At 43.0% G+C, this 26753-nt stretch overlaps 1 protein-coding gene across 4 annotated transcripts in view; it reads left to right on the forward strand.

Annotated features, from left to right (window-relative positions):
- ST6GALNAC5 (ST6 N-acetylgalactosaminide alpha-2,6-sialyltransferase 5) overlaps nt 1-22079 on the forward strand; it is an 89995-nt gene extending 67916 nt beyond the window's left edge. For 2 of the 4 annotated variants that reach the window (XM_067563326.1, XM_067563328.1), the window contains 3 exons: nt 4368-4777; nt 9980-10087; nt 20558-22079. In XM_067563326.1, the coding sequence (XP_067419427.1) occupies nt 4368-4777; nt 9980-10087; nt 20558-20789 (750 nt within the window). In that variant the 3' untranslated portion in view covers nt 20790-22079. Of the gene's footprint in view, nt 1-4367; nt 4778-9979; nt 10088-11136; nt 11373-20557 lie in introns of all 4 variants that reach the window. The other 2 variants (XR_010922653.1, XM_067563327.1) reach the window with 2 other exon arrangements.
- The last annotated feature ends 4674 nt before the right edge of the window (nt 22080-26753 follow it).

The following is a 26753-nucleotide window of genomic DNA, read 5'->3' on the forward strand; positions in this document are numbered from 1 at the left end:
AGATTCTCAAAAGTATTTTGGTGAGTTGGCTGCCTAAATACCTTTGAGTGTCTGGGTGTGAATGCCCTTAGTGCAGTGTTTCTTAACCTGGAGTTTTAGAGGGGTCGCAAGTGCAGAGCTGGTATTGGGGGTGGCAAGAAAGGTAATTGCCTGGAGCCACAGGTGCGCCATGAAACTAAGTTACATGCCTCAGCCCCGTGGGGGTGGGACTCAGGCTTCAGGGGTACAGTAGTTTGGAAAGGTTAAGAACCACTGCCTTAGTGCCTTGCCGGATCAGGCCCTTACTTGAGGCCTGGGGAATAATGCCTTTAAGCATGTTATGAATCTAATTGGGAGTTTGTAAATAATAATAAAAGTGTGTGTGGTCATAAAGGAAGCCGTGAATTAGCCCAGCCTTACTCACATTGAGTGCTATCTTGCGCCACAAATACAGTAGACTCCAGATTATCCAAGTAGCGTGGGCGGATGGATGTGGATTTTAATCAGGAGTTCAGGTAATTGAGAGGGCAGGAGCCATTCAGCAACAGGATGGTCCTCCGCCACCTCCTCACAATCCCGCCTGGGGAGGGGGGGCGGGGGGGGAATCGATCTGCTCTGTTATCCAGACTTCCACCATATCTGAATCCCTCCTCGTCCTCCAGCATGAGAGAGCTGCCCTGTGCAGAATGTGTCTTGTGCTGTGGGACATGGAAGGGATTCAAATGATACAGAGTTTCGAATAACAGAATTTTGGATAAATGGGAATAGACTGTAGTTCCATTGATTTCAGTGAGGCTACTCATTGTGAGTAAGGGTGGCAGAATCTGGCCCTGTGTAGTTACAGTTAAGACCATCTAGCTGTGATCAAAAGTTACTGGTTGGCTATGGTAGATCTGGTAAGGCTCTCTATTAGGGCACTGCTGGGGGTGCTAGGTGAAGGTAGTTTGGGTGCCTTGCTTGAGGAAATGTAACTTTTTGACTTTGTAGTTCCTGGCATTCTAACTTTGGGGGCAGCTTGTCTGGCTGGTTGTGGGCTATCCTGTGTTACTTTTTACCATTTTTGAAAGGCCATATTCTGTCAGACCACTGATACGTGCCTGTGACCATAACTCCGTCTTAATAAGGATTTTGGGGGGGATTTTCTTAGTTTGATCATTGGACTGGGGAATGGAAAAGGCTAGGTAGAGGAGCTTTGTCAGCCTGTCTTCCTGGCTTCATGAAGGCTGCAGGAAGGGACCCTCACTAATCCACACCTTCTTAGCGTCATAGGCGGGAAGCATCTTTCCTGTAGGCCTTTAAGGTGCATAGGAGTATGTGTATCAACTGCTGGGAGAGCCTTATGGTCTTGTCAGGAACCTCACGAAGTTTTATAATCCTTAGGGATTGTTAGGGTCCCCAAACTCCTCCCCTGCTCTCACAGGCTTTGAGGTTTGTGGGTCCCCCGTGAGCCCTAAGATCTATGGAGTGACTGTACGTCAGGGAGCTGGGCTGCAGGGAACGCTGGGGAAAGTGGATTTGTGCTTATGGCTTTTGGGGTGGCAGGCTGCAAGGTGCAGTGAGGACTAGGCAGGAGAGCTTGCATTGCAGACAGAAAGAAGGAGAAAGTACTCTCTCTTTTTCCTGGCTTATGCAACAGCTGATTCCCTTGCTGTTTATACTACAGCAATATGATTCCCTGCTGATGAACCACAGGTGGCTTGTTGGGTAAAAAAGGCAGTGAAATGCTAATACTTCCTGCTTGACTTCTCCTTCTCCTCGCCTAGATCCCGTGCCCCTGGCAGCAGCCCTCGGGCCCCCCAAAACATCCACTTCTCCTAATCCTCATTTCTCTGATAGGCTCTGTTTTCCCCCTTATTAGCTCCAGCCAGAGATCTGTTACCTCTCAAATCCTCGTGCACCTGTGTCCTGTCCTGCACACCTCTCCCGAGCAACCTCATGATTTGGGGGTGCAGCCTGCCAGTAGATGGAGGAGTCCAGTTGCGGTGCGTGCACATGAGCACTTGCATGTAGGAGTCATTGTGGGGTACACTAGCGCCTTTACTGCCACCTGCACTTGAGGAACCTCCTGTTCTCATTGGAGAGGAGCCAGCGCATGAACTTTTTGATGTCCGCAAGGTGGGAGACGGGCAGGGGGAGGAGATCACTGGGGCATTCCTCACTTCTCGCAGGAAGGGAGAAGCCCCCATCAAGTCTTAGGACTCAGCTCACAAAGCTGAGGAGGCTCTTTGAGTTCTCCCTTTTGCCCCCACAAACCGGTATGAGGGTCCTCAGCCCCTTCGCATGCCTTTTGAAAGGAAAAATTCTCATTTCTATTGACAAGCCTCCCAAGCCATTGGGTCATGCCGTGAGCTCTGTCTGTGTAAGGAAAGGGGCTAGAGACCAGCTTGTTAAACACAGCAAGCTTAGATCTCCAACATTTGTGTGGTGAGCTGTGCACTAAGGTCACCAAAACCGATATTCCTTAGCGGTGTTACTAAAGAAAATGTTAATTGCTCTGGTAATTTGAATTTAATCAACTACGTGTTGCTCTGGGACACTAGATCTCAGCTAATGCAAGTCAGTTAACTTGCCTTTTTTTGCTATAAAGTGGGAAACAGACAAACACACCCTTAGAATACGTCTGGGCACGTGCTTAACAGCTTTAGTTTAGGGTGTCATAATTCAGGAACATCTTGTCAGATTTGCTTCGGATTTTATAGAAAAAAACCTACCATGGCCTAAGTGCTAATTTAATTACAATATAAGTAGAAGGTGGGGCTGAAATCAGCCTTATAATAGAAACTCTGTTGCAATCTTAACTATGAAGCAATGGCTGTTGTTCTGTTAATGATTCAGTGCTTGGTACATACTCCCATGTACAGTTGTAAAACGTAACATAACAGTTAACAAACTTATTAGCCTGTCATTGGCCCCACTTATTGTGGGAAATTTTCCTATCATCAAATTTTTTTGGTTTTTTTGAGACACATTTCTAATATCTCTGCACTTGTAACAATGATTGCTGGAGATGGTGCTAATTGATCATTTAGTACATAAAGAATTTGCTTATCTCTTGTAAAAATCAGGTATAAATATTTAATAGAATTTATTTACTGATTTCTAGAATACTCATTTCCAGGTACAGTATCTGCGACATGGTACAAATTTTAAATAAAGTTTAAACCAAAACTGTGCCGAGTGCCCACAAGAACCAGAAGCTCTTACCAAGAGAGCTGTGCAAAAGCACTAAAACCAGAAAGGAAAAGCTGGTGCACAATAGACAGTCCCATGTTGTGCTGACCTAAATAGAAAGACTTAGACTTAGTATTGAACCTTGGGAGCCTGATGGACATCCTCAGAGAGGGTGATCCATAGACAAAGTCCCTAGTCAACAACAGCGTTATGCCCAGAGGGAAACTTGGGATGGTGAGTGCAAACAATGCAGGTGACCTCCGTTTTCTTAGAGAGAGAGAGAGAGAGAGAGAGAGGCTAAAGTGCCTCAGATCAGCATTATGCTCTTTGGAAATGTAGGGTCAAATCCAGCACAGCAAGGAGCCATGTAGGCTACTGCATTCTCCTTTATCGAGGAGAGACCATCTAGACCTGTTCTACAAATTGTAAATGATGCTGCAAGATATCATCATTCCACAGGAGCCCATTTAAAGGTCACATCATGAAACAGTCCTGACTTCTTGGTCCACTATATCATCATTGCACCTTGTTGCATACTGCATGTTCTATTATCTTTAACTTTCCTTCTTTCTTTTTCTTAATTCTCCTGTTAAACAATGGGATTAGATGCATTTACAGATTGATAATGATGGTTCATACAACTTTTAATAACCTGGCTTATTTTCATAGAAATTTGTAGGGTTTTTTTCTCTTTTCCATTGCCTTGTAAACACACATTATACAGATGTACTCTATCTCCTGTTACTGTGTATCTTTTGAAGATGACTTGAAAGACAATCTAGAAAAAGTGCAAAGCACTGGTTATCGGTGTGATCATAAAATATGTGTATGCATTAAAGACAAAGAAATGTATTGATAAAGCACTGTGATAATATTGACAGTGATTTTGTTTAAAACAAGTGTAGTTATATGCTGAACCTGTATAATATTAGTGATAGTCAAAGGGAGACAACTTGCTGACATTTGGCAACAGAGAAACCTGATTTAAAATATTATTTCCATTCACCAGAGCTATGTTTTAAGTAACAGAATCTGTTATAACATGTGAAATGTTAATGGACAACATTTACCTACTCGACAGGGTGTTTGGAAAGCACTCTGAGATCCTTGCACTAAAAGGTGCAACATATGTGTAAATTAATTAGTAATAATTATTCTATTGTATTGTGGATGAAAAAGTGATTGCAGTTAATTTACAAATGTATATTTCTTTGCAGCCTTTGAAAATGCATTGCAAGAGCTGTGCACTGGTAACCAGTTCTGGACACCTCTTGGGAAGCAAACAAGGCAATAGAATTGACCAGACTGAGTGTGTAATACGAATGAACGATGCACCCACTCGAGGTTATGGAAAAGATGTTGGAAACAAAACTAGCCTTCGAGTCATTGCACATTCTAGTATCCAGAGAATTCTGCGAAACCGCAATGAACTTTTAAATATGAGCCAAGGTACTGTGTTTATCTTCTGGGGTCCCAGCAGCTATATGAGGAGAGATGGAAAAGGTTTGGTTTATAATAATCTGCAATTGATGAACCAGATACTACCTCAATTAAAAGTGTATATGATTTCTCGGCATAAGATGCTTCAATTTGACGACCTCTTCAAACGGGAAACTGGCAAAGACAGGTGAGGAAATTTATGTGGGTACATTTGGGGAAATTTCCATAGCTGCAGAATAATGGTGTTTATACTCATCAGCTGCAGATCAACCCAGGGGGAACATCATACCCATTAAATATACTTCTCTTATTAGCTGTGATATGATTTTACACACTAAATAACACTTAGCCTTTGTAACTTATTTTAAAAATGTGCACCAAATAATTTGTATGGAATATTTGCCCATTAACTTATAATACCAAAAACAGTGTGTGTTGTATGCAAGAGAATTACAGAGAGAAACAGCCAGGAGATAGATATAGCATTTTAAATCTCACTTTGGGGTAATAAAGCTGAAAGCAGTTTCTTAGTGGTTTTGAAAAATCAGAATTGATAGGTTTTACTTTCTTAAGGAGGAAATTCTGTGAATTATAATGGCAGCTTATTGAATTTAAGCAGTCTTAGAATATTGCTGCTGTAAAGCTTCTTGTAAAACAAATACACATTTTTTTTTCATATATTAGGTGCTTCTGAACAGTTCATCTTCCATTTCCAGCTGGGAAAAAGGGAGTTGTTATGAGAGTTATGTCTTTATGAGACTGTCTGTAACTTATAGATTGATCTTCAAATGAATTTTTTAATAAGTGACCCACTGCAGGACTGGAGCATTTTTGTGTATAATGTAGGTAAATGTGCTTTTAAGCCAGAGACTTTCTAAAGGAAAATACATTTGTTTTTGGTTTTTATGAACTCATTCTATTTGTCCATATTAAATATGTAGCAGTAGAAATGGTACAAGGTCCCTGTTTCCATACCAATGAAGAGGTGAGTTCAGCAAGTCATAATGAATTGTTTTTCCCTAACTAGAAACTTACTGCAAAGCCCAGCCCATGCACCTGGCCTTAGCACTGGGCCACCACAGGGAACGTGGGGGATGTGTCCTGTCTTCCAGGCTGCAGGGCAGGGGTAGAGGCAGAGCCACACTATGGCAGACTATTACACCCTATTGACTGAAAGGATTGTCTTTTTGTTCTGTGTTTGTACAGCACCTAGCGTAATGGGATCCTGGTCCATGACTAGGGCGCCTAGGAATTGCCACAATACACATAATTAATTACAACTGGTAACCTCCATGCCTGTACAAGCCCACACTGTAAGGTAGAGAACCACTGCAACCAAGATACAATGTATCCTCTGGCCCCAACCCACCCTGTGCATTGCCACCTAAGAGTCCCATACAGGCCCAGGCTCTGCACTGGGGGTGCAGTACTACCCCCTAAATCGTGCCCCTCCTACACTGGCTCCACTGTCAGGGCATCCTTGGTGGCTCTGGAGATGTGGATAGGTATTGCCTGTATAAGCATAATGTAACTATATCTAGGCCTCCTGGTTAAAGACCCTCTCACATTCACATCAGAAGTGGTGGCAGGGCCTCTCTTCATCCACTGTAATTGCAGAGGGAAATGACCGCTGGAGGAGAGGCTCTACTAGCACAGAAACAACTCTTCCCTCTCCTAGAGAAGAAGGGGGAGGTGATAACTCCCCCAGCAATTACGCATTTAACACTTTCCTGTAGGTATACAGAATTAGCTGCATCCCCAGTATACAGGGGAGTGAAACTTCACAGTAAGTGTAATGAAGCTTCACTGTGGACTAGATGGAGCCTTTAGACTCAGACACTGCCTACCAGGCAGTGCGGTGCTGCATCCTCCCAGTCACGTTACCTCCCTGGACCCCCTTCTTGCTCTAGAGAAAGTAAGGCGCACATCCCTTTTTGAGATGCAGGTTACTTCCTTCCCTGCTATCTGACCAGCTCTGCTGGCTACACATGGGGGAGGGTGGAGTCATGCCTTTTCACTTGCAGTGGGGTATCAGGCTCACAGCCGTGATTTGAGCAGGCTCTTTGTGTGTCACATCGGCTCAGGGCACAGTCTTGTCTTGTAGGAGAAGTGAAGACCTGAAACACACTGAAGGAATTTTGGCCTTTAATTACCCTATAGCTGAGTTTACTTTGAGCCTGATTCTGGGGACCAAGGAGACTTGGATCCTTGTAAGAGTTGATCTTATAAATAGGTTCTGTTGCTAATAAGAAGGCGCACGCTCCACTGGACAAGAAATGCTCCTTTAGAGGACACCTATGACATACTTGAAGGACTAAGAAGATTAAAACGAGAGATGAAAATAAATGAAAAGGCAACACTGAAGGAGGTGGAAGGAAGATGAAAGGAAACATGGGCAGGAAGGAATTTGTAGAAGAAAGACAATTATAGAGCTGTGGGGGCAGAAATAGAACATTGTGTAACCCCGAATGTTCTCTACTCAGTGTACTTTTTTTTTTTCTGTTGAACACTACTGGGTTATTGACTGCAAAAAACAAAGGGGGAGAAATCTGATTGCAAGGCTGAAATAATCAAGCCATCCATTTCTGTCTTTCGTATTATGAGAAAAAAGGATAATTGGATGTATTGTGCTTTATTTTAAAAAGGACTGATTTTTTTAAAACTGAAGGAGAACCTTCAGAAAATGTCACCAATGAAATAGGATGGCAAATGACAGAGGCTGCCGAGCAATATAGTTTGATATTACAGAGTAACTACTTGAAAATAACTTTGTAATTGAATAAGGGTACATTAAGAAAATATGATTCAGAACCAATATTACAGTAATTAGATAAAGGAAGCGTAAATGAAATAACTTCAGGAAGAGTATTTCCATAGAGATTATAAATGAGATTTTGGTGGAGCAGAAAGGCCTTTAACTGTAATTTAGTGTGCACTACAGAATTATCAGCACAGTGTGTTAGTTCATCATATAAAAGAATATCTGATAATTCCCCCTAATAAGCACATGACAGCTCTTCATATTCTTTCATTACAGCTGATTAGGAGTAAAAACAGTAGATATTCTTTTGTTGGACTCTTGTTCATATCTTTTATGAAAAGGCAAGGCAATGTAACCCTGTTTCTATACTATAATACTGCAGAGATGGCATTTAGAGAAGTGGAAGCATTAACAGTGGCACTTGAACAGGTTTTCAGATTTTAAATTCTTTATTTTCATTGCTTTAAACTTTGTTTAAAGTTTATTTAAATTCCTTTATTTTTCCTTTTTTATCGAAATCTTGAGTGTCACAGTAACTAACAAAATAATTCTGTCTTACCTAAAAGGGCCAGACCCTGCTGACAATGTCCTGGGTTTTCTGAGCTGTACAAAACCTAGATGCTGGGGAAATCTTGACTACTGAGGACCATCTACTCCCGCAAAACTCTCTCACCTTTGTGGCATGCAGACAAATTCTCCTTGAGTCCTTATCCCTTTCCCTTCCACCTAATCACCTCTGAGCTGGAAAAATTGTATTTATATTGAAGTAGTGCTTACAGGCCCCAACTGAGATTTGAGCCCCGTTGTGCTAGGTGCTGCCTATACACAGTGAGTGGCCTGTCCCTGCCTCAAAGAACTTACATTGAAAATAGACAAGGCAGAATATTGGGTATGAGAAAGGAAGTATTGCTATCTACATTTTCCAGATGGAGAACCAAGGCACAGAGAAATTAAAGGTCAGATTAATGAACAATACCTCACATGAGCAGTCCCATTGGTTTAATGTAAATTTAATGTAAATAGGCCTACCAATGCGAGTAAGCAGTTTGCAAACTTGCCTTAAGTAATGTGCACAAGGAGAGACAAGAAGTCATTGGTAGAACCAGGAGTTTAACCCCGATCTCCTGTGACCCCAACCAGTGCCTTCACCAGAAGACTTCTCCTCCTTCTCTGATAATCCTAATGATCAACTGCTGGTGGAGTGAGGTGTGGAGCAGCACAGATGGACTCAAACAGTTCCGACCTCATACATATCAGAGGTGGTGGTGATGTGTTGTTTAAAACACTCCCCTCACACCCAGAAGCCATATAATGCTAACAAGTAGGTCCTGATAGCTGGAGAGCTGTAGCTGGAGAGGGGTTGACTTTTCATAGCATGAAATTCTGTGGTGCTCAAATACTATGATGATGGGTGCATTAGAAGTACATGGATGGAAGGAAGGGCTATTGTCTTTACTATTCTCCCATTGCAGACAGGTCCATTCCTGAGGTGTCAGGTAGGCTAATTTGTGCTAGCCATGGGCCTCCTCATCAATAGTAAGGGGTTGAGGCTAATAGCTGGCATAAATGGTTCCTTGGAAGCCTCAGTAGTGGAGCTGTAAGTCACATAAACACATAAACATAAAGCGTGGAATCAGCTATGCCTCGTTTAAAGACTGTCCCCAATTTACAGATGTTCAGTTATCCAGGGAGGAGCCCACCACACCAGGCTATCTAGGTTATTCCTCAAGTGGAATCCCACATTGTTCAGAGATCCCAGATGCAGGTGCAGTCAGAGTCTCTGATCTTGGAAAAGAGGGGTCATGTTATGGCTAAAGGATGTCAATGGCTTCAGTCACTGATTTCCTGCAAAGTATCACAATTCGCATTCTCAAGCATGGAACACAGAGTGGCTGAGGAGCATCCACAGACCAGCACTTGCAAAAGCTCATTTTGGCTGGACTGAGCTCTTGAGTGCCAATTCCTGGTCCCGCTGAAATGTGTGTGTATGTTTACACAGCTCATAGCAGTGAGCCTCCTGGGTCAACGGACCTGGGCTAGGGCTAGGGCTCTAAAAATAACTATAGAAAGTGCTTTGGAGTTGCTTGGGTGGGGACGTGCTGAAGTGGAGACGTGCTTGGGTCCCATACCCACAACTTCAAGCTGTCTACACAGCTATTTTTAGAGGCACTACTGCAAGCCCTGAGTTGGGAGGCTTGCTGCCACAGGCTGTGTATGCATACACAATAGGACCAGCGTTAGGCTCTAACTGTCTGCCGGTGTCGCCATACATTTGCTTAATAGAAACCATTACCCAATTATCGGTACAAGGTATTTTTCTGGTAGTTAACTAGTATCAGAATATGAAGGCAAGATTTGGAGACTACAGTTGCTTAAAGTAAATGTAATAAAAATATTAATGTTTCTGTGTCCAAAATTAATAAACAACAAAAGCAGTTTCCAAATAGATTGTTCTACTGATAGAGAGGATATTGGTAAACTCATTAAATGATGAAAGAGCAAAAAGAGGTGGTGTTTGCCCAATTTTCATAACCTTTCACAAGAATGGAGAAAACTGCTCAGAAATTACTTTAGATCTCTCAAGAATTATTTGTCACCCCGGAAGCTTAATTATGTTTTTACTTTCAGGAAGATATCCAACACTTGGCTTAGCACAGGATGGTTCACAATGACTATCGCATTAGAACTCTGTGACAGGATAAATGTTTATGGCATGGTACCGCCAGATTTCTGCAGGTAAGATGTATTTTGGAAGTCGTATTAGCCAGCCAGGTTGAACATTGTAGATAAATAGTGGAATCTTTAATTTTTTCCCCAAGAAATGTCTACAGTCCTTTTGAAGCAATTAATTAACATGTCCCAGGATTTGGTTCAGGAAACAACAAAGAGCATTTAATTCTGTTATATAAAATATTAAAAGTTTTTGTTTGTACATTGGGAGAATTAATCCATCTTGTTGGTGAATTTTAGCCTTTGAATATTTATCAGCTAAAAGTAATGCAATAATTGGCATGAAATTAATCTGGAAATATTAGTTTCAATTCTCCTCTGATGGGATTTTTCATTATAGAAGGAGGGAAGCTCTGACCATTAAAAACTAGTCAAAATTAAACGGTTTATGAAACTAAAATTAAGATCCTTGTTCCTCTAACATGTAAGCCCTGCACATTTGGAAAACTGGCCCTCTAAATTGCCTGTACAAAATCTGAATTTGCACATGTAAAATGGATGGTTAATCTTGCTATTACCTATCTTGTGCATGTAAATGTAGTTTGCAGGAGTAACAGGCAGCACTCAGAATTTGCCAGTGGATCTGGCTCGTTTTGGAAAGTTAGATAACCAGTGTAAGTTCAGTGAGAGGTAACTTGCTACAAAAATAGGTATTGAGCCATTTCAGCACTACAGTTTATTTTGGGCCACATTCAGTGTCCATATGCAACAAAGGGAAGAGATTCAATACAACTTTTCATCACTCACTTCCTATTTGAACTAGTAGGTAGTTCACTGAATTTTCTGTGGCAAACTTTCTGATTTCACTTAAGTCTAGTTTATTGGTAAAATGACTTTCAATGGCATGGAGAGCAAGATTAAAGAAATTGGTTGGCTCATTGTGTCATGGAGGTATGGTTTCTTTTGTTTTAATTCTTTTGATAATTGAAAATGACCATTCAAGACCTTGCATTTGTGCTGACCATGAAAAAGTAGCAGCTTATTGACAGGATCTTTACAATAGGCAATGTCAACTCCCGATTGTATGTGGTGAGAACTTTATGTATTTCTAACAGAACAATGATGAGAGGTGCTGTAACTTGGGCTATCCCTACTAGAGCTCCCAGATTTCATGAGGAGCTCTTCAAGGAAAGCACTAAATGAGATCAGATACTTCGGGTATCATAAACAACTTCCATTGCACTCCGCCTACTTGAATTCTCCTGTCACTTCAATTGGATAAGACCATCGTCACTTCCTACCCTAAAACTAAAGTTCTTGGCACCATCCCAGAAGTGGCTGCATTCTGGTGGTAAGTAAAGCGATCCCAATGAATTTATGTCATAAATCTGTGTAACACTTTAATTCAGTGTAAGGCAAGGCAACTCCTTTGGAGGGAGGAAGTCTGCTTTGTTGGTGTACATACATACACATTTTTAAAAAGACAATCCCTGCTCCAGAGACCTTAAAATCTTCACTGTGACCATGTGTAAAATGTTCACAAGAATTAATGTACTGTAGCCAAGTGGCATAATATTAAATTATAAGAAATACTATGATATTTACTTCTATTTATATAAGAACATAAGAATAGTCACATTGGGTCAGACCAATGGTCCGTTTAGCCCAGTATCCTGTCTTCTGGCAGTAGCCGGTGCCAGATGCTTCAGAAGGAATGAACAGAACAGGGCTATCATCAAGTGATCCATCCCCTGTCATCCAGTCCCAGCTTCTGGCAGTCAGAAGTTTAGGGATACCCAGGGCAGGGGGTTGTGTCCCACACCATCATGGCTAATAGCCATTGATGGATCTATCCTACCTGAACTTATCTAATTCTTTTTTTAACTTAGTTATACTTTTAGCCTTCACAACATCCCCTGCAATGAGTTCCACAGGTTGACTGTGCATATGTGAAGTAGTTCTTCCAACTGCTTATTAATTTCATTGGGTGACACCTGGTTCTTGTATTATGGGAAGGGGTAGCTAACACTTCGCTATCCACATTCTCCACACCATTCATGATTTTATAGACCTCTATCATATTCTTAGTCATCTCTTTTTTTTTTTTTTTTTTTAAGCTGAACAGTCCCAGTCTTTTTAATCTTTCCTCGTATGGAAGCTCTTCCATACCCCTGTTCATTTTTGTTGCCCTATTTTTTCCATTTCTAATGCATATTTTTTGAGATGGGGTGACCAGAGCTGCACGCAGTATTTGAGGTGTGGCCATACTGTGGATTTATACTATGGCATTATGATATTTTCTGTCTTATCATCTGTCCCTTTCCTAATAGTTCCTAATATTCTGTTAGCTTTTTTGACTGTCGCTGCGCATTGAGTGGATGTTTTCATAGAACTATCCACAATGACTCTAAGATCTTTCTTGAGTAATAACCGCTAATATAGACCCATCATTTTGAATGTATAATTTGGATTATGTTTTCCATTGTGCATTACTTTGCATTTATCAACATTGAATTTCATCTGCCATTTTGTTGCCCAGTGAGATCTCATTTTTGTGAGATCCCTTCACAACTCTTTGCAGTCAGCTTTGGACTTAACTATATTGAGTAATTTTATATCGTATGTAAACTTTACCACCCCACTGTTTACTCCTTTTTCCAGATAATTTATGACTATGTTGAACAGCACTGGTCCCAGTACAGATCCTGGGGGGACCCTGCTATTTACCTCTCTCCATTGTGAAAACCGATCATTTATTTCTACCCTTTATTTCCTGTCTTTTAATTAGTTACTGATCCATGAGGGGACCTTCCCTGTTATCCTATGTCTTCCTACTTTGCTTGAGCCTTTGGTGAGGGACCTTGTCAAAGGCTTTCTGAAACTCTAAGTACACACTATCTACTGAATCACCCTTGTCCACATGTTTGTTGACTCCCTCAAAGAATTCTAATAGATTGGTGAGACATGATTTCCCTTTACAAAAGCTATGTTGACTCTTCCCCGTGTAAAGTGTTCATCTATGTGTCTGATAATTCTGTTCTTTACTATCATTTCAACCAGTTTGTCTGGTACTGAAGTTAGGCTTACTGGTCCATTATTGCCAGGATCCCTCTGGAGACTTTTTTTTTTAAATTGGTATTACATAGGTATCTGCCAGTCATCTGGTACAGAGGCTGATTTAAGTGATAGGTTACATACCACAGATAGTAGTTCTGCAATTTCACATTTGAGTTCCTTCAGAACTCTTGGGTGAATACTATCTGGTTCTGGTGACTTATTACTGTTTAATTTATCAGTTTGTTCCAAAAGCTCCTCTATTGACACCTCAGTCTGGGACAGTTTCTCAGATTTGTAACCTAAAAAGATGGCTCAGGTGTGGAAATCTTGCTCACCTTCTGTGTAGTGAAGAGCAATGAAAAAATTCAGTTAGCTTCTCTGGAATGGCCTTGTCTTCCTTGAGTGCTCCTTTAACACCTCAGTCATCCAGTGGCCCCACTGATTGTTTGGCAGGCTTCCTGCTTCTGATGTACTTAAACAAAAATTTGCTCTTTAGTTTTTCTGTTTTGCTCTTCAAATTCTTTACTGGGGCTCTCTAATTATAGTTTTTCACTTGACTTGCCAGAGTTTATGTTCCTTTCTATTTTCCTCAGTAGGATTTGACTTCCAATTTTTAAAATATGCCTTTTTGTCTCTAACTGTCTCTTTTACGCTGTTGTTTAGCCATGGTGCCATTTTTGGTCCTCTGACTGTGTTTTATTTTTTAATTTTGGTGTATACATATAGTGTTAGCCTCTGTTATATACATAGTTAATATTTATAGTTCAATGAACAAATTATAGCACAATGGTTCATTTACCTGCTCATAAAGATGAGAAAAAACAGTTTAATAGGCAATGGAATTTAATCTATCCTTATTAGAGGGCACAGCTTACATCTGTGCTGTAGAGACTAACTCTGTGGAAGGTCATCTACAAAGCCCCTGAAAAGAACTCAGTGCTCCCATAAATACAACTTGAACTTTCTGGTTTGTCTGGAGTCTGCTCATTAAATTCTAAAATATTGTAGCAAGTAAAGCATGATACTTATTTTCAAAGATATGATGACAAAATACATATAGCACTATTAATTATTGTGTACTACTACACATGCGTGCAAAAGGCTGGACTTCAAACAGAGTTGTGTTCCTATAGTATATTGATAACAGTGTATTTAGGTCCAACGCAGTACAAATTTGCAATAAAGACATTAGTTCTCATTGTTTTCCAGATTAAAATCCTCCTAATGTATTGCTGATTATTTAGCTGAATATCAAATACAAATATATTCAAATATAATATCTAACATTCTTATTTCTATTAAGAATTAGAATACAACCAAATTTATAACACCTCTTGCCCATTGCTTTTTAAGTATTAATTAGCAGGGTAATAGTCTGGGTGATCACTGTCATGGAACTAAATTAATATCACATCTGTAATGCGAAGGACATTTCAGAGGTACCAAGAATATTACACAGTTGGTTCTGCTAAAATTATTAGCTTAAGATCATTAACCAAACTGCTTTCTACCAGAGCGGGGGGAGGAGGGAATTCTGTTTGAAGGAATTTGTCCTACAAAATGAGAGGATTTTCATTGTCAACATGAACAACGCGTAGGTGTGTAAATCACTTTGTACATTTACTAACTTTAATATTTGTTTGTGTTGTGTTGGTAACATTGCAAGTGGAATGGCTGATATGAGTATTGTGATTTTCTGGGGTTATACAATAGACCCATATGTAAGATTTGAATTGTTCACCTTAGCTCATACATTTACTGGATTTTATCAAAGACGGAGGGTGCGGCCATACTGCAATTAAACACATGTCAGCTGTCTTGGACAAAGGAGCTTGCGCTATGTGTATCAATTCTCAGGCTCGAGCTCTGGGACTCTCCCCCCTCATGGAGTCCCAGAACCCAGGCTCCAGCCCAAGCCTGAGCATCTACACCGCAGTTAAACATCCATTTCACCCGAGCCTCATGAACCCAAATCAGCTGACACTGGCCAGCCATGGGATTTTAATTGCAGTGTAGACATACCCTAAGGTGTCCTGATGTTGCTCTTTTGCTGCTGTATGGTAGTATCTGACTTACAAAGTGCTGCTTCAGGAGGGATATGTTGAAGTTATTGAGTATTGCAGTAATAAGATGCTAACCTGCTTAAGTGCACACAGCAGAAATTAAGCACAGAGAATACAATGCTCCTGCCCCAAAAGAAAATTAAGGCAGAAGAACACCTAATTATGATTTTGAGTCATCAGGGAGCAAATTCCAGCCCATAACTGACTTGGGGGCCAGATCTCCTTCTTCTATAGAGAAGCCCTTGGTGGAGTCAAAAGAGCAGAAATACTTCACATTTCTCAGTGCTTCCTTTAATTGTCCTTGCCAAGTGAGGAATTTGGGCTCCTGTAGAATTCACAGAACGTGAGATCTCCTAATCCCTGGGATCCTGGGGTATGCAAGGAAGCGTCATCCTGCCCCAGAGACAGGAACCTGCGTGGATGTTCCTGTCTCTACTGGCTTCTCTGGCAAACCAGCAGTACACTGCCACTTTCTGGGTCCCCTTGGGTATGTCTACACTGCACACTAAACCCACATTTGTGGGACCTGAACTTGTGGACTCAGTGTTTCCTAGCCCAGGCTTGAGCATCCACGCTGCATTGTAAACCTGGGTTTACGATTGCTGGACCTGAGGTCTCATAGCTGTGCTGACACATCCCTTCTGCACTACACCAGCCTCCCACCTCAGGTTGGTGGCTTGACCTGTGTCCACACTGCAGAATGACAGGGCTTAGACCCAGGTCACAGTGGGAGTCAGGCTCTGGGCACTCTCCTAGCAGGGTTCTTGACCTCGGGCTTCTGAGTGTTTGCTGATGCGAGTCAGACTGGTAAGTGTGTGGACCAAGGGGGGCTTGGGTTCAAACTGAATCACAGTCTGGTCTTAATCTGCAGTGCAGACATACACAAGCTTCTGGCTGCTCGATAGCATCAGCTGGAAGGACGTGAGGGTTGATGTTACTGGCAGCATTAAATCCCGATAGGAAATCTGGGCAATCAGGGGATAGTGCCATAATGAGCAGCCAGGCTCTTGCTCCATTTGCAACCCATCAGAACCTTTTCTGGACTCAAAAGCTGCTGGGCGAAGAAGGCTGGCACCAGACAGCTTGCTTCATTTAGGGAAGAGCTCTGCTGGAAGAGGGCCCCAGCATGGATCCTGTGGAGATCCTCCCACTCTAGAGCTTATTCTGACCCATTTTAATTGCACAATATGACTAAAGGCATGTCTACACTGCTGGTGGCATTGTCGGCAGTGCGGGACTGATTCTGCGGGATCGATTGAGCAGCAGTGGAGACCCACTTGATTGATCCCGGAAGTTGACGCCATTAAGCCACCCCTTCAAGAAGAGTAACACTGCGTCGACTGGATGGCATCTCCCGTCAGCGTAGCGCAGCGGGGATGCCGCAGAAAGTGGAACTTGGTAAGTCGACAGGAGATATGCAAGCTACTCAATATAGCTTGCATATCTCTCACCTACTGCCACCAAAATCCACTGGCAGTGTAGACCAGGCCTAATTCTTGGTATGCCAGAGGTATATACATAGTGGCAATTTAGAGTCAGGTTAAAAAAAATGAAGTTGTTTGGCTGCCAGGCCATTTCCCATTTGTGGAAATTTAGGCAAATTGGTGTTTAAAGTCCTGTAATTTATTCCTTTGTCCACCACCTCTAAATCTAATTTCTTACCATGACACATCCTCAAATGCCTTAAATCAAGTAGATATTGTTTCTAGTTAAGTTATGGAGTTATGCATTTTATTCCCAATTGTACGGCAACTATTCATAGTGTGCTATCTCCTTCAGTCTTTACTCATTGACCTCAATGGGAGCACTGCCTGAGTAAGGGCTGCACAAAAATTTGGTCCTGTATAACCACGAACTAAATGTATAAAGGTGTTGGGAACAATTTTAATGGATTAGAAATCAGATTCTAAAGGGGGCAGTGGGGAGAGGAGGCAAAATTGTCCTGGAAACTTAACAGCCCAGGCGCAAAATCTACTTGTCCATCCCTCAACATGATGATTGATGATGATCAAGAATAATGACATTTTATTTGCCCTTGAAAATATATATATAACTCACCCCAAGTGAGCAAGCATAATTCTGCAAGGCTGATTTACAACCGCTTTTAATTTGTAAAGGAAGAGATTGACTGGAACAGGAGATGGGATGGCCTTGTTTTTCTGCTTCATTCCTTTCAATGCAAACTTGGTTTGCTGTATTTTCAGGTACCAGTGTGGGTGGATGCCATCTGTAGAAAAATGTGCACTGAAGTGGCAAAAAGTAAATGATTGACACTAGATACAAGTGCTTATTTTGTCTCAGCGTTGGCATGCTATTACTGCGAAAGTATAGTATATTTTACGAACTGCCATCCAGCAGCTCCCTCCCAGCTGTGATATTAATATGCATGCTGACAAAATACTGATTAATGTCCAGTATCAGGCAGTGGTAAAATAGCATCTGTTTTAATATTAATAAATGAGATGACTAGCAATTTCCTCATAGAAATTACTCATGCATTTCATTTGCTGGTGACACAAGTTAATTGCAGTTAGGAGAGAACATGGTACAGTTAAGTTGGGTTATTGTGTAGTTACAGAAGCCTCAGAGTTCAGTGGCCTTTGGAACTGGGATTTAGGTTTGGCTTTAGGAGAAAGGAGATGAAATATAAAGGCCCAGATGCTCAGACATATTTAGGTGCCTAACTCTCATTGGGATCCCTTTAAAGAACTGGATCAAAGTAACGATCCAAATCTGGATGTCCCCTTCCCAAGTTCGGCATTTTCTTATAACTGGTTTTGATTCAGACCCATTCCTAGTAGTTACCATTGTCTTAAATGGAATAACCTGGAAGTGACTGCTCCTGAGTGGACATCTCTACCCATACAGAGTCCACTGAAGCCAGTGTGCCGTTATTCACAGGATCTGGGCCTAAAATAACATATTGTTATGCAGTAATTTTGGGCCTGATCCAGCACAAGATGGGTGTAGGCCTTTCAAGTCTTGGACAGCTGCCCTATACATAGGAAAGTTTGGCCTGCTATGGAAGTCATCAAACAAAGCAGAGAATAAGACCGATGGGAGTTAAACTCAAGGTAGAGGCACAAGCAGAGAGAGGGAATACAAATAATAATACAAATAAATTCTTTGCTTCGTTTGCTTTTCTGTTCTGTTCTTGAAACCATTCAAGTCCCAACTCTGGCCCCTGAAGCCTACATGCGTTTCTACAACTATAGCTTTGAACTGACCCCTTTAAACAGAAGGTAACTTCCTAACAGATAAATAATCTTTCCCTAAAATGGGAAAAGGAATGCCCATCTGATCCAACATGCTGGATCCCCACCCTTTTTAATAAATATGATGCAGCCTCCAAGATGCCTAGGAAGTGCCAGAACCAGTAAGTCTGGAAGAACAGTTTAGCAGGAGTGGGCTGTAAGCTGTTACCACAGTAAATGCATTTGTTAGATGGATCTGGATTCTGATCTCACCCACTCAGATTTTACACCAGAGTATTTCCAATGATTTAAACAGAGTTACTACAGATTGACAGTAGAGAAAGTGGAGGGGAAATTAGGCTTCACATGTAAAGGAGCAATAATCTAATTTATATGCATATGCCTATGTACATTATAGTTCTGATTTTCTTTTTGAATACCACATTAAAAATATACCCTATTAGATTTATGGTAACAGTACTAACCACTCAGCTAGATTTATTTTTTCTTCTTAATACATTGGACCTTTTATAATAAATGTAGTGTGACACACTCATTGGAAATAGAGATCTAGAAATCTACCTTTGGTGATAGATGAAACCATCTATATTAAATACATATATAAATAGGATTTAAAATTAAAAAAATTTGGGGTCTGTAGATGAAGTACTAATGAATTTTTTTGTTTAGTTCTCATACATATTCCAGTGAGGCTATGTACAAGAAGAACAGAATCAATCTTATTTTTAGAAATGTAATTTTATTGTTAGTGTGGTGCTGTAGGATTGATCTCAGTATCGTATTGTGTTATTAGAAAGCTAGACTGATTGAATTAAAATGTTAATCTAAGGGATAAATGGAAAGCCGCAGCAATTTTTTACATTACTGCTACACATACAATATGAGCATGGTGAAATAAGAAAAATTAGACAGAGAATTGTGCCAGTGACGGATGCTACACAATAGAAATAATAGGCAAAAACCAGCACACTTCTGATTTTTTTTTATTTATTTATTTTTTTGGGTATATTTGATTGAAATTGAGCTCAAACATTAAATATTTACTTTTTCAAACTGAAAGCTTGATATTACAGCTGCCAGCCCTGGTTCTGCATTGGTTTGTTCATACTCCCTAGCAGGGGCCAGCTCAGCACACAGCTTAGAGCAACTCCAGGGCTCCTCTAGTTGCAATAACTTGGAACCATCTTGCGTGGGCCATTATTGCCAGTTCAGAGTAGTGTGTTCTGTCCAACCCTGGGGACAGGAAGGAATGTGGCACAGGGGCTCTGCATCAGCCAGAAAACATCCCTACATGGGCTGTTTATACCCCCTTTAGGTTCCAGTAGTGACACTGACTTGCATATGTTTTCTTGTGAGATTAAATGGGCGATGCCCATATTAAAGGCATTCTGGAGAGTAATACGTAGTGTCTGATATAGAAAATCAAACAGGGCAACACAAGTATGTTGTTAGAAATAAAACCAAACACTTCTTCTAGAGCGGGTATCATCTGTGAGATGAAAATTGTTAAAATGATCCATGTCTCACATAAATCTCTCTCTACTTACAAGTGGTGTGCTCTCTGGCATCCCTGCAGATTGATGTGCATGAGGTGACAAGGTCTGAGATTCCCTGGGTGAATGGTTTTAATTTTTGCCCCCTACATCTATGAAAGTTGATACTGGAATAGAAGGGATTTATTGGGTTCCATTTGATTAAAAAGTCAGCGAAAGGGGGGTTGCATCATCAACCTGATATGTGTGGGAAGTGCTGCTGATGTTGTGTGGTTATAGCCCGGTGCACCATGCTGGGAGAATATTCACACAAGCAGGTGTGAGAGAATGAAGTGACCAGGATCAGCTCCTCCCTTGGTTCAGTACAGTGTACACCTCTACACCTCTCCTTTCAAGTTACAAACTGGATATAATTCTCTTCTAAGCACCATGCTTCAAATTTCAGTGCAGCAATGTGGCACTGCAGCACACTCACCCTCTCTTGTTTTTGAGCTTGTTTTGTCACTCCTTTAACTGGAAGGGAAAAGAAAACCACCTTTGCTTCATTCAGATACTGCTTAACTATGCTAGAAAAATACCAACTGCAGGAAATTCAGTTTAAGTGGGACAAAAAAATTATTTGAGCCCATCAGCTTATTAAAGATAGCATCTCTTTTCAATCAGTAAAAAGAACATCTTGGGCTTCCATCTATTTTCTTTTTTTCACAGGGATCCTAATCATCCTTCAGTCCCTTATCATTATTATGAACCTTTGGGACCTGATGAATGTACAATGTACATTTCACATGAGCGGGGACGAAAGGGCAGTCATCATCGTTTTATCACAGAAAAACGAGTGTTTGAGAACTGGGCACGGACATTCAATATTCACTTTTTTCAACCAGACTGGAAACCAGAATCACTTACTATAAATCACCCTGAGATTAAACCGGTGTTCTGAGGAATGAACGCACAAGACTGCAATCACAATCACCTACTGTATCAGCCTTCAGGGTATTGAACCTCAGAGAACAGCAAGCCAACCTAAAAAAGAAAGGTTAACACGATTTGTGGATGAAAACTGCTACAACATTCAGGAAGTTCTTGTGAAGGAATACATAAAAGGACATTTTGTATCTAATTGTACCATAATCCAATAATTAACATCATTCAGCCAGCTCCCCTCCTGTATAAATGTGATCTGTAAAAAGCAACTTGACTATCATTAAAGGGATATTTAATCCATTATAGTTTTTTAAGGCACGTTGCCACTGACTTTTCATAGTGAAAACTTAAAATATTTACTTAATGGAGGCTTTTATGCAGGCTGGGCCAGTATTTTTCTAATTCACAATTAGATGATTGGCTTCCATAATCTGTGACATCCGAAATTTATTACTGATCATTTAGAAAGGCCTAGCTTCTTGTTTGTAAGTTTTCTCTTTGAAAAATATGATTCAATCTAGATGTAATTAATATTTGATCTGGAAATGTTGTATTTCTTTTTAAATTGCTGGGCTGCACTCCAACAGAGAATATTTAACAGCCCGAACATTCCCACATGAAGATCATGTATGAGACACTACAGTCTGACATTTCATATTAATAAGAAAATGGCAACAAAAATTCTTTTTGATGCAAATGTGCATTTGCAGCTATGATGGTAGGCTGCTCTTTCTTAATGGAGAAGGGATAGAGGGCAGGGCAAGGGTTAGTAGATTGTATCCTGGGATATCACCACAATCTGTGGCACTGTGCATATAATTAAGACTGAGAAATGAGAGGGACTGGTCAGAGGACTCTCAGTAACTCCATCATTCTGTGTGTCCGTTTGTACTTCCTAGTAACTCTGTAATCTTCCCGTTTCCAGCTGCAATCTGCAAGACATCCTGCAGTGGATTAAGAGTACGTGAGCTGATGCCTTCCACTATGATAAGTATTTACATGATGTTCCTAAGTCTACACCAGCCAGCAGAACAGAAATCATATGGCATCACTCACGTGAGCTATAATATAACATTGTCACTCCAAATGCTCTCCTCAGTAACTTTCTTCTAATAGATCCTGGGTCACACTGAGGCTAGGATCCTGAGTGGAATGAGTTTAGTGGTTCTGAATCTGTCCCTTTGAGGACAAAATATAGCAGAATGGGACAGTTTCTTCATGACGCAAATTAGAGTGGTGGATACTAATAGTTCTACGTATGGAAATACATATTGGGTCCTACTGGATTATAACTGGCCTGTGCATAAAAAGGATTTCATTTCCAGTGTTGTTTGTCCTGTCACCTCTCAACTACTTATTCAAAGTAATTGCTGGGAATAATTTACTTATTACCTGGTGTACAATAAGGCAGCTGATAAAGCTCCTTCATTATCACAATACTGAAACCAAAGCTATTGTTAAGGGTTGGTCTTAAAATGTCAGGAAGCTCATAAGTAAGGTGCACTACACCGAGGCAGTGAGTTCACATGGGGCGCACACAATTGCCCAGATTCACAGCAATTGGGAGTAGCAGCAACTCCTGTGGAAGTCTCTGCAGCATACTCAGCCGGGACATAACGAGTGGTGGAGTTGATCAGAAAATGGGGCTAATGGGTGGCAAAACAATTTACACCAATTTAGCTTCAAGGAGAATCTAAACAGTAACTGCAAAGAGCTGGAAGGGATGCAGCAAGTAAGGTAGAGTCTCAGTTTTTTCTCTCTACTACTCACCCCATCAGCCCGCGACCCTACATAGCCAGTTACTTACCCTCAGTCTCTGGCCAATTTCCACGTGCTGTTTGATTTCCATGAGTTAGGGTATATCTATGCTCCAGCTGGCCATGAGCCTCCCAGCCCAGGTAGATAGATACTGCCCAGGTAGACAGACACACACTAGCTCAAGTTGAGGTAGCCTGCTGAAAAAGAGAGCAGTGATGCTGTTGTGATACAGGCGGTGCCATGGGCTAGTCCTCTGAGTACAACCCACTCTGAATCCACAGTGAGGGGGCTGGCCTATGTTACAATGTATTTTCAGCATGCTAGCGCGAGCAACAGTAGCTTGTGTCTGTCTACGTGGGCGGGTAGGTGTGCCCCCAGCTGCCATGTAGCCATCCCCTTAGTGACTGTGTTTTAGTCTGCCCATATCATGTCATAGCACCTTAAACAGAAAAGCATGCTTTTAAACTCATGATTAGATGACGATCCAGTTCATCCCAGCTACTGGCTGCCAATCCAGCACATAATGCTAATATGGATGAACTCTGGTGAACATGATTTGCAGAGCATGGTTACGGTCACTAAAAATGATTTTGTTATATATTACAATGGCTCCTGGCCTGGCCAAGTGACCGAGCTTTTTAGTTATTTTATTATTGGTTTAATACAAAAAGGATTTTGGAGATGGTAAAATACAGTGCTGTTGGGGGACATCTATACTGCAATAAACAACCTGCAGCACAAAGTCTCAGAGCCCAATCGATTGATTGGGATGCAGGCTGTGGGACTAAAAAGAGCAGTACAGCTGATCAGGTGTGGGCCAGTGCCTGGGCGCTGAGACCCTCGATGGCTTTCAGAGCCAGGATCAGCAGCTATGCGGCTATTTTTAGCCCCAATCAGCTGAGCCAGGCCAGCCACAGCTGTGCCGCAGCACTTTCATTACAAAGTAGATGTACCCTGAGGTTGACTAGCAATGTGGGGCTGTCAGGCTTGCAGGCGTCATGACCACGTGCTAAAAAGCCAAGCAGTTGTAGTGAAAGATGGGTTAAACAGTGAATGTGTCTCATTTCTCTACTAACTAGGAACAGCCTGGATTAGACGCACGGGCCAGCTCACCTAGTATGGCCAGCTGCAGATGTTTCAGAGGAGGGGGCAAGAAGGCTACTCTGCCTCCACATTAGGGTACACCTGAATAGTAAGCAATGGGCTTAGGCTTGAGGTTTAATATCAACACCTGAGGGAATGCTGCACCAAAGTCGGTACACAATACTTCAAAATCCTGCAACTTTTGTCACGAATTAAATGTGGAGGCTCCAGCATGGCAGTGGGGAAACACAGGCCACTGGCTTCACGGACATAGGAGTCTACCCTGTACCTGCCCCTGCAGACGGACTTGGCGGTGAGGCCGCACCTGCCCCTGACACAGCACAAGGGCCAGGCCTGCCCCTCCATGCCAGGTGCGGAAAAGCAGGCACAGCTCGGCACGATACAAGTGTGGAGAGCTTAGTGTGTGTGGAGGAATGAAGGTATGGGGTGTGTGAGTGCAGGGGAGGCGTTTGGGGTGCAGGCAGGTGGGGCTTGGCAGGGTGGGTTTGCGAGGTGGGCTCCACCAGCAGAGGTGGTGGTTCCAGGGGGAGGGCATTTGGGTGCAGGGTTTGAGACTCAGTGGGGCGAGCATGGGTTTGGATGCACAGGGTTTGGGCAGTTGGGTGCACAGCTCTCCTTACAGTGATCCCCTCCAAGCGTGATGGGGACAGGAAGTGGAGGAGGAGGAGCTTCCTGCAGCCAGAGGATGGTTTTGGGTTGGGTCTGACCTGGCCCCAGCTGCTTCTTGCAGGGGACGAGGAAGGGCCCATCCTTCCTCAACTGGGACTAGCAGCTGAGCCCGGTACAAAGTAGGCACCACTAGCCAAGGAGCGCCCTCAGCCCCATGATTTACCACTGTGCCATCTGCTCCAGGTGCCCACAACAACACACCTGCGTTGCTGGGGAGGGGCACATGACCGCTCTGGCAGGTTCCCTTTGCTTCCCGCAGAAAAATGACATTCTGACAGGGAAGCAAAGACATCTGCAGGGGCTATGAATGCTGCATGTGTGCCATGGCACAGCATTGCCTCAGAGGTAAATATGTTTTCCAGAATTTTGGTTACCAACGACTACTCTGGCACCTCCTGCTGCCCGTATAAATGTACTAAGACTGCCTGTGGCAAAGAGGCCCAGCTCCTTGAAGGTACCGAGCTGCCTCATTAGACAGCGCTCAGCTGCTATCTAGCCCAAAGTCCTCTATGATTCCTCCAGTCAGCATGCACAAAGCCACCTCAGCCCAGCTACCACCCCACAGTTTAGCGCCTTTGGCAGCCTCAAAGCAGGATAACATCTTGTGAGTGGGACCTGATTGTGTAGGCATGCTAAGAGTATGCAACTGGGAGGGGTGGGAGACGGCAGCACAAAATCCACATAGGTGACAGCCAGGGGTCTCTGGCAAGCGTGACAAAGATGTCAAGAATGAGCAGGCGCCAGAGAGAGCTGCAGTTTTGGCTGGCAGGCATGGGCAACAAAACTGATGACCTGGTTTAGGTGCCTAATGCAAGACGAGGGCTGAGGCTCCAGCGTGGTGGGGCTTTGGGTCATCACGCTGGTGTACCTGCCCGGCTCTTTAGGTAGCTAAGCTCCTATCCTGTGTTTACGTCTTTCTTGGGCATTTCACGCCTACCTCAGGTTGCTTCCTGCTCAGTTATTGGCTGCTTAAAAAAAAAAAAAAAATCACTGGGTGCCTGGGACTGGCTCCACAAAGGGACTTGTGCACAGGGCAGCCTCAGCGCCACGTCAGACACCCAGGCCCCACCACACCATGCTGGGGCAGAGTTAAACACCTGCGGGAATGTCTACCCTGCCATCAGCTGAACCACCTTTACCTGGGCTGGCTGGGGGCGGGGAGGGGTCCACCACAGCGAAGCCACGGCTCAGCGTGGCCTGTGCAAGTGCAGCTGGGACCCTCAATAATTACTGGAGCAGCTAGCCCATGCTGAAATCTGTGCTGCCACAGCGTCACAAAACCAGGGAGCTCGGGTATGTACATGCATGCTGCACGCACTCGCTCAACAACGGCAGTATTGCCTGAAAAGGAGCTCCTTGGAAGCCAATCGGGACACCCCTTACCAAGTCCATGGGGGGGGGAGGGGTCTAGCTTAAGCTCTGCCCCTCAAAGGGGGCTCAGCCCCTCAGGCTGGGCCAGAAAGAGGTGCCTCCTCTTCAGTTGGCAGTCACAGCCATGAACCCTGCCTGGCGTTAGTTGCCTAAGCCACATCAGCCCTTCCTCAAGAAAAACCACAGAGGTGGTGGTGGTGGTGCCCACTTTTAATCAAAATCCTCTTAGCTAGCGCATTTACCCAGGCTGTGAGAGACAAGTTCCCCCCACCCCCACCTGATGTGGTGCAGCCACTTGAACACAGGTCCGCCCACCTCCCAAAGGACTCCCTGCAGCAGTGGGCTGTGGGGTATTGGAGGGGTATCACTAGCTCCTGTTGAAGCTGTTCCACTGTATAACGAATTAAGTAGTCACTGGGCCCAAACGAGCACAACAGACAATCACCGTAGACCAGTGCGTAGGACACTCATCTGGGAGATGGGAGAGCCAGGCTCCCATCTCTGCTCCCCCAACTCCTAGCTTGGGGGAGGGGGAACAATGCCATGGGCATGCCCTCTGCGCCTAGCTACTGGGTTGGGCCCTACAGGTGAGATTGGTTGGCGTTGTGAATCCCACCAACACCACAAGTCAGGCACCAAGCTGCTCAGTGATGTCAGGATTGAGGCAGCTGTGTGCATGGCCAGCAGTAGAAAAGCTGGCAGATCAGAGCCTTTACCCATAGAAACTTGTGTGTCCCTGTGGCATTAGGTCCATGAAGGCGATTTTAGCTCAGCATTGCAATTCCTCATTTTAATCACCTTGCTGCCTAATAAAATCCACAGCCTCAAGTTAGGTGTCCAGGCTCCTGCTGCAATGCACGGGGTAGAGCTGGGCACGAAAAAGCAGGTTTCACAGCAGCAAACTGAGCCTAAGCTAGCGAATAGGAAATGCCGAGGATGGGGCTTATATCTGAGCTCGGGCTCGGGGAAACTCAGCTGGTCTGGGCCAACAGCAGCACTTATGCTTAACCGGTGAAACTTAGGGGCCCCGGGGGTTAGGAGGCAGTGGCATGATGGTTTTGAGACTCAGTGGTGCCTA

This window comes from Emydura macquarii, unplaced genomic scaffold (assembly GCF_026122565.2).
Source record: "Emydura macquarii macquarii isolate MOO-44397 ecotype Brisbane River unplaced genomic scaffold, CSIRO-AGI_Emac_v2 contig_2481, whole genome shotgun sequence".
In the NCBI taxonomy this organism is placed as follows: Eukaryota; Metazoa; Chordata; order Testudines; family Chelidae; genus Emydura; species Emydura macquarii.